The sequence below is a fragment of the Calliphora vicina genome, chromosome 2 (assembly GCF_958450345.1).
Source record: "Calliphora vicina chromosome 2, idCalVici1.1, whole genome shotgun sequence".
NCBI classification, from domain to species: Eukaryota; Metazoa; Arthropoda; class Insecta; order Diptera; family Calliphoridae; genus Calliphora; species Calliphora vicina.
Genome location: NC_088781.1, coordinates 366224 through 380227, shown reverse-complemented (window position 1 = coordinate 380227; position 14004 = coordinate 366224). Strand labels below are relative to the sequence as shown.

Below are 14004 nucleotides of genomic sequence, written 5' to 3'. Positions count from 1 at the left end.
CTTATGGTCAGAGTTATATTATGGAATTTTATGGGGATCATTTTTGTGGAAGATCTTAACCCTTTAGCTCCTCTCTTTAGGGGTCAATTTGCCCCTTTTTTGAGAAAATCAAAAATCACAAAAAATCTACAATGCCCCAAAGTGGGGCACCTCGGTTATATCAAAAATTAAAAATGATGCCAAATTTTTGTTTGCGATCCGATTTGAAAGATATATATATATATGGAATCTACTAGACGAGATATCCATATATTATCTCTTATAGTTTACGAGTTATTCGCATTTGAAAAGTAAAATTTTATTTTATTTACCTACCTTGGTCTGGTTTTTTGCTAATAACGGATCCAACTCTTTCCCGATTTTCTTGAAATACAATTTTTTGAATTAACAAGACATGTATTAATCATAGTATGAAAGTATTGTTTAAAAACATACATTAATTAGACTACGGGAAAAGAAAAGATATATATATTCACCCCTATCGTGAAAAACATGTGAAATTTGTGTTCCCATGAAATATCCATTTCCCTCGAAGGGAAAATTGCTATCGTGATATTCCCCTAAACTTTTCATTCACAATAGTTAATTTTGTTCGTAGCAGCTTTTTTTGTTTACAAAATTTCATCTAAAAATTTCACAACATGGGGAATTTTTTCACTTGAACAAAGTTTATGAACGAAAAATGGGAAATGAGAACATATCTCATGTGAAATATTGATTCGCGGTAGGGGTGATTATATATCAGCGTGTAGGATATTATGTCCTCTTTTCAAAAATGTACAAAATTTTTAAGAATTAAAAAAATTATAGAAGACTTTTTTCAAAAATATGGGAATAAAATATTATAGCTGATTTTTTTGGAAAATTTTAATTTTTAAAATGCAATAAAAGTTTTGTTTATGAATCGTTTTTAATGAAATTTTACACTTATATAGAAACTTTTGATCCAAATCCAAAAGTGAAAAAGATATTTGTGAATTTTTAATGACAATCCCACAATTGCCAAAAAACTTTCCAAAAATTCCAAACTGAATTAATGTCACCTAATTTTATGATGATCGGTCCATAATTAGTCATAGCTCCCATATAAGACCCGCTTCCGAAAATCACTTTAACGAGCATAAATCTCTTAAAAATGTTGGTATAGACATAAATCACACGACCTAATTTCATGGCGATAGGTCCATAATTAGTCATAGCTCCCATATAAGGACCGCTTCCGATAATCACTTTAACGAGTATAAATTATAGTGTAGGGTATTATATGGTCGAGCTTGGCCGAACATACTTCCTTACTTGTTTTTATCTGCTTACAACTTTTTTATAAGTAAAGCATTTCATACTAAATGCTATAGAAAATTAAAAGTTCAACTTTAACCTTAAATTGCTCAACAACTGCTGAATCGATTTTAATGAAAAAAAAATTAAAGTCCATCAAAAATTATGTCCATCAAAAGAAAAATTTCTAATGAAAAACGATAATGAGCCACTGTGCGACGTACTGTATGCAAATAAAACATCATATATTCTTTGACAAAAGCTTATCTTAGAATATTTTGTATTTACTTGTTTTTATTATTTTCAAAATATTTATATACTATTTTAGATGATAAATCAAAAAAACCTAACATCTGTTTAACATTATTATTTTTATTTGTGCATTAAAAATTCCATTTGTTTTTGAAAAGCAAAAAAAAAAACACCAACAGCGTTCATTACTTTTATTACGTTTTTGAATCAAATAGAATTGAATTAAAAACAGCAGCAATACACAATTCAATTGAACATTAATTTCAACATTTTGGCTAATAGAAAACCTCTTCAAATCGGTTAGAAAAATTAAAAAATATAAAAATAAACATTTCTGTTGCCACACACAAACTATTATAAATTTGGATTTTTGTGGTGCTTTTTTCGTATTTTTTTTTTTTTTTTTTGGCAATTTTAAAATAATATTCAACAAAAAATAAATTGAAAATGATTGATAGAAATTTTTGGATAAATTTCAAATATTTTTTAATAAATTTTCAAAATTAATGCGAAAATCGTAAAGCAAAACAAAAATAATAACAATAATAAAAAACTCAACAAGAATTCAAGATTTATGCCAAGAAAATCTAACCAAAGTGTTTCTTAAATCTTAAAATTAATAAAAAAAATTTAAATCATAAAAAATAAACCACTTAAACAAAAATACTCGTAACAAACATTTATTAAATTTTTTGGCGTAGCATATTTTTTCAATGTTATATATTTGATTTGCTTACGCAAATTGTTCGGTATTGTTTAGTTAGTATAAACAATTAATTTTTTTAGAATTGATGTTAACTCAAAGGAGTTTTTTTAAATAATATTTTAATTGTTGAAAGATTTCAAACACACACACACAACATTATTGACATTGACCGTGAGTGGGAAAAGGCTAAAAAACAAAAATAGAAGGAGTTGTTGTACAGACATGAAATTTGGCACACATACTTGAACTGATAAAAGATAGCCAAATCCAGGATTCGTGTCCTTCCCATATATCCTGAAAATTAAAATTACTAAAAAATTTTAAAAAATAAATAAAAATTTTTTACAATATTTTTCTGGAACATTTTTAACGTTTTCAACAAATTCGGAGCAAGGACACTACAGGATCAAAAATGTCCAACATATTGGTCTAATTTCGGTTTTTATATTTTTATCAACACTATTAACCATTTTGTTTTATTCTTATTTCAAGTCTATATAAAAATTCAAACCAAATATTTTAAGTAAAAATTTGCTTTAGGCCCTAATTTTGTAAATCACGTCACCAAAGTGATATTTATATGGAAAAAAAAAAAAACAAAATTTCAAAAATTTTAAAAATTTGTTTTTGTTTTATATACAAAATTTTCAAATTATGAAAGGCAAACCAACGCTTGAATTTTGGTGCGTTTGTTCTGTTAAGAATTTGTATATAAAACAAAAACAAATTTTTAAAATTTTTGAAATTTTGTTTTTGCTTTCCATATAAATATCAATTTGTGACGTGATTTACAAAATTAGGGCCTTAGTGTCCATTATTAACAAAACGGGCAGTTAATTTCGGGTTTTTATATTTTTTTCAACAATTTTAAACATTTTGTTTTATTCTTAATAAGAGTCGAAGTTTTAATGAATATAAATACAATTTTTGAAGCAAAAAGATTCTTAAGGAATTGCTATTTTTAAACCCTATATAAAATTTTATAAACGCCCGAACCCACCCGTACAATATTTATAAAGGTTATTTGATATTTGCCGACTAGCTGACCCGGTGCGCTTCGCCACCCCTATTAGAAGAAAGAAATAGTACTATTAAGTATCCCTTTGTGAATCTAATTCCAAATATCTAATTTCATATTTCTCGGTTCATTATTATAGAAAGTTACCACTAAAGTCTCCTTTTTTGAATTGAAATTCATTCAGAATCATACTAAACCATAACCCGTCAAGTTTGAATTTTAAATCTGTATAGCATTTCCTACATTATGAAATTCTTCGGTTTTTTGGAAACTCTAGGTCCATTATTATAGAAAATTAAAAAAAGTATGCCCTTGAATCTTCACTCTCTTGGGACCATATACGCTTAATTTCAACTTTTTATGTCCATTATTAAAGAAAATTCAAAAAGTCGCATTAGAATATAGAAAAGGTACCAAAAAGCAGTCACATGTGGATTCCCACTCAATCGTTTCCATATAAGCTTTATTTCATGTTTCTAGGTTCATTGGTGAAGAAATTAGAAAAAGTACCATTCGAATAAAGAAAAAGTACCAAAAAGTCTCCCCCTAGAATTCTCACTGACTTAGGACCGTGTATGCTTAATTTCATGTTTCTAAGTCCATTTTTATAGAAAATTCAAAAAAGTACCATTAGAACAATAAAAAAGTACCTGTAGTTCAGTTCTCACATTTTGGTACCTAAATATTATCCCCTATTCCTAACACTAACGTCACTCAGATACATAACAGCTAACTTTAGTGTCGATAAGTGAAATAATTTAAAATGTCAACAAAGTACCATTAGGAGAAAAGTACCAAATTCCCTTTTCCTCCTTGAACACCCCTCAAGTTTGAAATTTAAAAATATTCCATTTTGCCAAAATTGTTTATGCTACAGACATGTCTCTAAAGATTAAAATCTGTGTTAATGAGCCCAAGAAAAAATATGTTTCAAAAAAAGTACCAAACTGTTTACCCGGATTTGGCCCATTATACACTTTGGCACTCGAGTTTCAAATAATACCCTGTTAGTTAATTTTAGTATGAATCTAGGAAACAATGTTAAAAATTATAAAAATTGGCTTAATAATTTCAAACATAATGTTTTTTCCCGATTTTATCCCCTTTTTGGTACCTTTTTTATCTCCATTGCTCATTATAAAATATTCGAATGTCTATGTCAAATTATAGAAAAACATATTTTATGAAAAAGTACCAAAAATAAACATAATTTTTATCCCTTAAGGGTTCGAATTTCCAAAAAGTACCAAACTTATATTATTTATTATTTGATAAGTAAACAATACGATTTAAAATTTGTGTCTATGTTTATTGGTTTAAAAGATACATAGGGTGCCAAAAAAGTATCAAAATACAGTTTTTACCCGTTTTCTACCCTAAAAGGATAGAATTTCGAAAAAGTACGGAACACCTGTCAGCTTATTTTTTAAATGGAGTAACATGCAATTTTAAGTTTTTTTGTATCTTTATTAGTTTTGAAGATATAAGGTTACCGAATTTACCCGTTTTTACCCTTTTTTAACCCCTAAACGTATGATTATCGTATTATATCCCTTCTTATCGGATCGTTTTGGAGAAGGAGGAATCCACAGTTAAAATTTCATGATTCTAGCTTCAGCCGTTTGGGCTGTGCGATGATGAATCAGTAAGTCAGTCAGTCAGTCAGTAACGTTACTTCTTTTATATATATAGATAAGAAAACTTTCTTGTAATGTGAACAATGTGTGACCACTAAACAGCAAATATTTCCCTACATTTTCGGTAATTTTTTATTTGATCTTGCAATTCATTTGCAAGATCACACAGCTGTTGCATCATCATGTGTAATCGTAAAAGTAGTGTAGCAATATCTTAAATTAAAAATCGCTACATAATGAAAACAAATCTTGAAAAGAACTCAAGCTTGAACAATTTAATAATATAATTATTAATTGTTTATTTATTAAATTATATTACTATCAACGTATGTATATAATTTTTAATTAATTGTACTTAAAGTCTGCGAAATATCCCTAATATAATAAAAAAAATTTGGAATTTTATTGTATTTGTTTTGGCTTAATTTGGATTTTGAACTAAAAATCGCTTTATTCAAACAAAACGAATATTACTGTGATAAAATTAACAATAATCAAATAAGAAAACTGTTAAAAAGAAAGAATATATTTTTAAAATGTCGAATCCAAAGAATATACAAGTAGTCCGACTCTTTGACAGCAGTACCTAACTCTATATTTGTGTAACAAAAATGTATATTTTTCACCAGCCACACAAAGCTTCATAGAAATGTTTTAAATTATAATTTGTTTGAATTTTATATGATTTTCAATACGGAAAATTTAAACTCTGTTAAATAGTTTATATTCTACCACAAACACAATAAAATGTCAAAAATTAATAAAAACAAATGTTTTTTTAGATTGTGCAAATTGGACGTGTTTCAGAAATGAAAATTTGCTAGAAGTGTAAAACAAAATTATAAAATTCTGAATGTGAATTGAACTATATTTAATCTACAATTTTTGCTTAAAATTTAGAGACATTTGATGTGTTTACATTTCTCACAAGGGTGTTGAATTCACACGGTACCCATATATGTAGAGAGTAATATTGAAAAATAGAGAAGTCAGACTATTTGTTATACTTTGGTTGAAAAAAAAATTCATAATTGAAATGATTTTTTTATTAAATATTATCAATCGAACATGTGTTTTTCCAAACTTTATTCATTCAGAATAAGAACATGTTCACAAATATTATAAAATTTTACGGAAATAAATTATAAATTTTTAATTAATTTCAATTCAATTGTACAAATACAATAAATATTCAATGCATTTGAGTAATTTTTAATTTCGAGAATAGACAAACAAACTACATGTATACAAAATAATCAAACATCAGACTATGTGAAACGTATAAAAATATAAATCGCATAAAAAATCGCAACATAGACTTCATGTCTTCAATTATTTTTTCTCCCAGTATGTCATTCTAGGCTGGATGACTTTTATGTGAATTTTGAAACAAATTGCACCCCTCGTTACGCCCTTCCTGAGAAATAACTGGATATGCCCTATATAATTTTGACATCTACTCTCTCCCAGCTTTCACCCGGTATCTCAAAACCCCATTCTGGTCTGTCCTAAATGGCCCCATAACGCTTTGAACATTAATGTTAACAAAGTAATCGAACAAATTCCGCCCCTAGTAGCGCCTTCCCTGAGAAACAACCGGATATACCCTATACAGTTTTGATATCTACTCCCTCCCAGCTTTCACCAAGTATGTCGAAACCTCATTCAGGTCTGTCCTAAGTGGCCCGCCAATGAACTTGAATACTACATATTCATACTGTAATTTTAATCTTAATATGAAGACGTTTTTTTTATTTTTTAACTAAAAGTTTAAATTTAAGGTATTTTCTTTAATTGGTGAATAAAAATAATTAATTTTATTATGTTTTTGCCAAAAAAAAACTATGTTTTTCAAATTTACTTTATTTAACAGTGCTATGTTAAGTAGGTAACATATATGTGGGACGTATTTAACTTACGAATTTAACTTCACACCCTTATTTTCATTTTGGTTACTTTTTTCAAAACATTTTGTTATAGACATATTTTTCAATATTTAATATACTATCTAGATCGTATAATTAAGTCTAATGGTGGTGTACTCTAAAAAAATTGAAGCCAAAAGATTTGAGAAAGAGTAATTGTTTTAATCGATATTTACGATTTTTGTGATTTATGGATGTATGTAAATGAGTTCCCAATATTGGTTTAATTACACCAGCGGAAGAGACATTTTGGTGCCGGAATTTTCAACCACAGTACTATGTTACACTTGTTTTTTTCAGTCAACTCGCGTTAAATGTTCTATTTTTTGGAGTTTTTCTTCTAAATTTTGGGTAAAACTGGTCTACGTAAACATATGATCCTTTTTAGTATAATAAATCTGTTGGATGTTTCTTTTTAGATTTATTGAGAATAAATAAAATGTTGTATTCCGAAAATTCTAAACAAGAATGTTTATTTTTAATATTAAGCTAGGTACAACCTTTGCTATTGGTTTAGATTTTATTAAAAATACTCTAATTAAAACTACCAATGTCGTATGCATTTCATGTAGAGGTTAGACAAAATAAAGTACATTTAAAAAAAAATTTAAGATTTACATTCAGTAAAAATAATTGTGTAAAATAAAAAAATATTTTTAAAATATTTAAAAAAAAAAATGTAATTAAAAATTATTTCTATCGATTTTTCAGAATATTTTGCTATTAAGAATTTATTTTCATAATATTCTTAATGTTGAAATCTTGAAATCTGTGTAAAATGTAATAAAAAAAATAAAATTTCATACTTCTGTTTGCAATCAATTTTTTTTTTTGGTTATTTTTTTAATCAAACTTGGTTACAAATATTTTGAGGTTGTGGCAACACAATTTGTGTTGTAAATTCAAACAACTTTTTTATTTAATATCATACTTTTTTTTAATTGAAAAAATATTGTGGTTTTTTTCAATTAAATTTTTCCAAAATTTCTTGTTTGAATTTACAAATTTTGTGATAGGTCCTAATTCAAAAAAAATTTTGTCTGATTGAGCAAATTTCTTGATTGAATCAGAAATTTAATTCTTTCGGTGTATGCATATTATGTTATATGTATTACTTGGAGCCGATATTAAAACAACTATAACATGAACCATATGAATGAAAAAGCAAATGAAAGCAAGACTTAAATTAAATTTGTGCTTTACTGATGCAGTTCGTCCCTGACAAACGTTTCCAATCAAAACCCTTTGACATTAAGCAGTAATAACTGCGAAATTATAATATTTGAAAACTTGGCCTCTAGATTCTGTACTGGTAAGTGAACTTTGTGTTGGGTATTTGCTAAAATACTTAAAAATAACAACCATAAACAATAAAATTTATACTTTTCTCGACGTTTTTATTGAAATTGTTTGTATTTTTGGAAAAACACAGCAAATTGGACATTGTACCAGTCGCGAGCACCGCTGCACTCGCATTGGATGGTACGATACATTTGTGTGACTCAATGGAAATGTAACGTGTGTCATCTGTTTGTATGAAAAGTATTTTCAAAATTTGAGATTCTCATCTTTTTGAACTACTGTTGAAGTGACAACAGCACTTGCATGAAAAGATTTTTATTCTGTTATGTAATTAAAAACACTTTTTGGAAATATTACCTTTTTGGAAAGTAATTTACATATACTAGAAATGTTAAAGGTTTCCCAATGTACGAGCGCCATAATATGTAATTTTCACATCATGTTTTTCAACAATTGCTTTTGTCATGACCTTTTAATTTGCAATAAAACTTGGTTATAACCAGGGAAACCAGAAATATGCTCTAAAAAAAGGGTTTTAAGCGCTTTAAATAAGCAGTAAAAACTCTAAAATATGCTCTTAGAATTTAAAAAATATGCTCTTAAAAATACAAACTTTTATATAATTTTTAACCAAAAAATATACTTTTATTTAAAAAAAATCAATAGCGGTATTCACAATGTAGAGTACTTGGCCTGGCAATGTAGTAAAAGAGCATAATATAACATAAATCGATGTCTATTGGATCTGAAAACATTTTTATACCCTTCACCATGAGTGGCAAGGGTATATATAAGTTTGGCATTCCGTTTGTAATTTCCACATTTTTCATTTGCGACCCCATAAAGAATATATATTCTGGATCGTTATAGATAGCGGAATCGATATAGCCATGTCCGTCTGTCCGTCTGTGTGTTGAAATCAACTTTCCGAAGCCCCCAAATAACTTGCATACACGATTCATACATCAATATCTCTGAAATTCTTCCGGCTCGGTCGCTATTTAAAATCGAGAAAATCGGTCCACAAATGGCTGAGATATAAGGAAAAAACTAGGATAACCTCGATTTTTGAAATATATCTATCTAATGATAGATATTTCACAGACCTTTGCCACGACGTATATAAGACCATAGTAAGTTGGACATACAATGGGTCAAAATCGTAAAAAAAAATTTTTAACCCGAATTTTTTTTTCATCAAAATATTTTTTTTTTGTCATAAATTCTTTTTCCAAAAAAATTAATTAAAGAAATTTAAAAAAAAAAATTTGAAAAACTTTTTTTAAAAAAAAATTGAAAAACAATTTGGAAAAAAAATTTTAAAAAAATAAAAAAAAAATTTTGATTTTGTTTAAATAAAAATATTTAGATGGCGCTATTATTAAAATAGTGCTTGTTTTATATTAAAACAAGTAAGAGAGCTATATTCGGCTGTGCCAATCTTATATACCCTTCACCAAATTATTCTTCAAAATAAAAAATTTAAATATTTTTAGCTGAACAAAAATTTTTTTTTTCAGTTATTTCATTTTTTGGAAAAAAAATTGTTCGAATTGTTTTTTTAAATTTAAAAAAAAAAATATTTTGTTTTTTAAATTTTGAATTTTAAACAAAGCAAGTAAAAACCTGTAACACAATACCGAAAAATAAGTAAAGGGCACCATACACTATCAAAATGCTTGATGTCACTTTCGTGTACGTGTAATTTGATGCTTTGATGTACACTTGATTGATGACTCGTCAATCTGCATTTTATTTTTGATTTTGTGGTGTTAACACCAATAGCGGGAATTATATTTAATTTTTATTTGCACAAAATGTATTTAAAAATGTCAATATCGGATGCAACTTTAATTGCAATAACGAGAACATGTTGAGAATAAAGAAAAAATCAAAAATAATAAGCGAAATATGTAATATAAAAAATGATTCTCTTCATCCGACACGCTCATCAACCTAACGCCTTGAAATATTTTTGTAAATGACTTCGTGATTGATGAAAAAACACCATACACTATCAAAAAGTGACATCAAGCATGCTAAAAATCAAAATGTTTTTGATTTTCCATCAAGCGTTGTCGGTGTCACACATACATACACATTTTCACTAATACTACCATAGTGCTTGATGAGTATTTTGATAGTGTATGGTGCGCTTAAGACAAAATTTGTTTGATAAAGTCAAAATATCCTATTAAACAGTAAAATATGCTCTAAAAACGCAAAAATATGACATAAATATGCTCTTAAAAGAAATATATGCAAAAATATGCATTTAAGGGTAAAATATGCAAAAATATGCACTAACAAATCGATGCCAAAATTCTTAAATAGTTCTGAAACGTTTAAATATCTTATCCATGTGCTCATTAGACTCACCAGAAAAAACATGCATTTGCATATTTTGGTTTCCCTGGTTATAACGAACTCGGGGTGACCAGCAAAAATGTTAATAAGTGGTGTGAAATTAATAAATTTCTATGTTTCGCTTTCAACGTTAAAAAGTAAAATACTTCAGTTATTTAATTTTCATTTCAAAATAACAATTAATCATATATGCCCTTTGAGAAAGTAATTGGCTGACTCTAATTTATATATTTTTGGCTAATTTTACACGTATGTTTTTGGTCTTTGCAACAAAAAGTGAAGTCAATTATTGTTTGCTTTGTTGTCACTTTACTGTATCTAAGTAATCTAGGCACTAGTTAATATAAATATTATAGTGTAATGAACTTTAGAAAGTAGTTATTTTACCCGCCAGCAGTAATTTATTGGAGAATCAATTGACCCTTTCCCCTTCCGGAATCACACCAAACAGCTTGGAACGGAAATTTCATTAATTTGTTTCTATGTTTTCTGTAGCTGATGTTTTTGAGCTTAAGGTCACTTTTTATATTGAAAAACAATGTTTAATTTATTTAACAATATATGTATAAAAAAAATTTTTATTATACATATATTGTTAATTGTTAAATATTGTTTCCCTGAAGATGATACTCAATGAAGTAGCGAAATATCGGAAATAAATTAAACATTGTATTTCAAAATAAAACGCTCAATAAATTAGAATTATTATTACATTTAATATATGGGGCATTTCATGTCAAGTGAACCAACTTTTGAAATCGATGTCTTCCGATCGGGATGAAATTTGCACCAAGGTTAGCTCTATTGGATAGTAACTCAGACACAATTTTTCAACAACATCGGTCGAGAACTCTCTGAGTTATAGGGGGTAAAATTTTGACAATTTGGTCAAACAGGGGTTTTTTCTTATCCATGTAACTTATTACCTATTGTTCTTAGCAAAATGTGTCCCAAATAGTATAGATAGCTATTTCTTCGATCTTTCGAAAAAAAATATTTAAAAAAAAAATAAAAAATTTTTAATATTTTTTTTCCGAAATCAAAAACTTTTTTGACTTTTTTTTAAAATGCGTCCTTTTTTTTTTTTTTTTTTTTTCTTAAAATAAAGTTTAGATATTTTCCTTGAACACCTACTTGGTCGCTTAGTGGGATGCGAGTGGGATATCTATCAAAATAAATATTTTGTAACTCAAAACATAAAATTTTTGACTTTTTTTGCAAAATCAAAAAATTTGTTGACTTTTTTTTTTCAAAATGGACCCTTTTTTAATCTTTTTTTTTAGGTCAAACAAAAGCTTAGATATTATCCTTGAAGACCCTTTTGGTCGCTTAGTGGGATGCGAGTGGGATATCTATCAAAATAAATATTTTTTAACTCAAGACTTACAATTTTTGACTTTTTTTTTTTGCAAATACGATTTTTTTTCCAAATGGGCCCTTTTTTTAAAATTTTTTTGTAGTCAAAAGAAAGCTTAGGTCCATTCCTTTAAGATATTTTTAGTCCCTTAGTGGGATGCGAGTGGGATATCTATCAAAATAAATATTTTGTAACGCAAGACATACAATTTTTTATTTTTTTTTTGCAAAATCAAAATTTTTTTCCAATATGGGCCCTTTTTTAATTTTTTTTTTGCTCAAAAGAAAGCCTAGGTCCATTCCTTTAAGATATTTTTAGTCCCTTAGTGGGATGCGAGTGGGATATCTATCAAAATAAATGTTTTAACACAAAAATTGTATGTCTTGAGTTACAAAACATTTATTTTGATATATATCCCACTCGCATCCCACTAAGCGATCAAAACCATCTTAAAGGAATAGGTCTAAGCTTTCTTTATAGCAAAAAAAAAAATTACAAAAAGGGCCCATTTTAAAAAAAAGTCAAAAAAGTTTTTGATTTTGCCAAAAAATCAAAAATTGTATATCTTGAGTTACAAAATATTTATTTTGATAGATATCCCACTCGTATCCCACTAAGGGACCTAAAATATCTTAAAGGAATGGACCTAAACTTTCTTTTGACTAAAAAAAATTTTTAAAAAAGGGCCCATTTTGAAAAAAAATTCGAATTTGCAAAAAAAAAAGTCAATAATTGAATGTGTTGAGTTACAACATTTTTATTTTAATAGATATCCTACTCACATCTTCCTAAGTGACAAAATAGGTCTTAAAGGAAAAGACCTAAGCTTTCTTTTGAGCAAAAAAAAAATTTTAAAAAAAAGTCCCATATTGGAAAAAAATTTCGATTTTGCAAAAAAAAATTAAAAAATTGTTACAAAATATTTATTTTGATAGATATCCCACTCGCATCCCACTAAGCGACCAAGTAGGTGTTCAAGGAAAATATCTAAACTTTATTTTAAGAAAAAAAAAAAAAAAAAAAAAAAAAGGACCCATTTTAAAAAAAAAGTCAAAAAAGTTTTTGATTTCGGAAAAAAAATATTAAAAATTTTTTATTTTTTTTTTTAAATATTTTTTTTTCGAAAGATCGAAGAAATAGCTATCTATACTATTTGGGACACATTTTGCTAAGAACAATAGGTAATAAGTTACATGGATAAGAAAAAACCCCTGTTTGACCAAATTGTCAAAATTTTACCCCCTATAACTCAGAGAGTTCTCGACCGATGTTGTTGAAAAATTGTGTCTGAGTTACTATCCAATAGAGCTAACCTTGGTGCAAATTTCATCCCGATCGGAAGACATCGATTTCAAAAGTTGGTTCACTTGACATGAAATGCCCCATATATTTAAAAATATATCCAGATTAAAAAATATTTATATGCAATTTGTTCCATTCCATTCTTTTAAAGAATTTAATAAATAAATGTATGTATGTATGTAGTTTTTATTTGAATAATTAACATTTTATAACGTACCTGTTGACTTTGGTAAATTGTAGAAATCCAGCACCTTAATTTCCGAAGTTTCAACATGCGGAGCAAAACCCTCGTACAAGTCACTCTCCTCCTCAATGCCGCTCAATTTGTCAGCTTGAGCTGAAGCCGTATCACGATTATAAGGCATTTTCTTTTTGTATAAGATTTAAATAGGAAATAACAAAAACGGATCGAAATTCACACGACACAAGCACAATAAAACACACGATCACAATATTGAATAATGCGTGTATTAATTAATTAATTAATTAATTAATTTATAAATATATTTATTTAATTATTAACACTATAAAAGAAATCGGTAGTACTCGTTGTTCAATTTACTAAATTTTGTAATGACTAGAAGAATGAATATATGTATATCTTTTTTAATTTAAATTTAAATGTTTGTGTAATAATTAGAATGTTTCTATAATTTCATAAGTTTTAGTAACTTTTTTCTTTTGTTAGCTTTTTTTTGATTTTATTTAACATTCTTTGGAGATAAAAATACTCCAATACGATGATGCTTGACTGAATTCATTTCCTTTTTAAACACACAAACTTATTGAAATTCAAATTCATGGCAGTCCAGAATAAATATCGCTTATGTTATTCTTTTCTTCAATTTGCTTTTTGCACC

At 27.3% G+C, this 14004-nt stretch overlaps 1 protein-coding gene across 4 annotated transcripts in view; it reads right to left on the bottom strand.

Moving 5' to 3' along the window:
• sky (GTPase-activating protein skywalker) overlaps positions 1-13631 on the bottom strand; it is a 115370-nt gene extending 101739 nt beyond the window's left edge. The window contains exon 1 of one of the 4 annotated variants that reach the window (XM_065499574.1): positions 13362-13631. In XM_065499574.1, the coding sequence (XP_065355646.1) occupies positions 13362-13509 (148 nt within the window). In that variant the 5' untranslated portion in view covers positions 13510-13631. The remainder of the gene's footprint in view (positions 1-13361) is intronic. The other 3 variants (XM_065499576.1, XM_065499571.1, XM_065499573.1) reach the window with 3 other exon arrangements.
• Between the last annotated feature and the right edge of the window lie 373 nt (positions 13632-14004).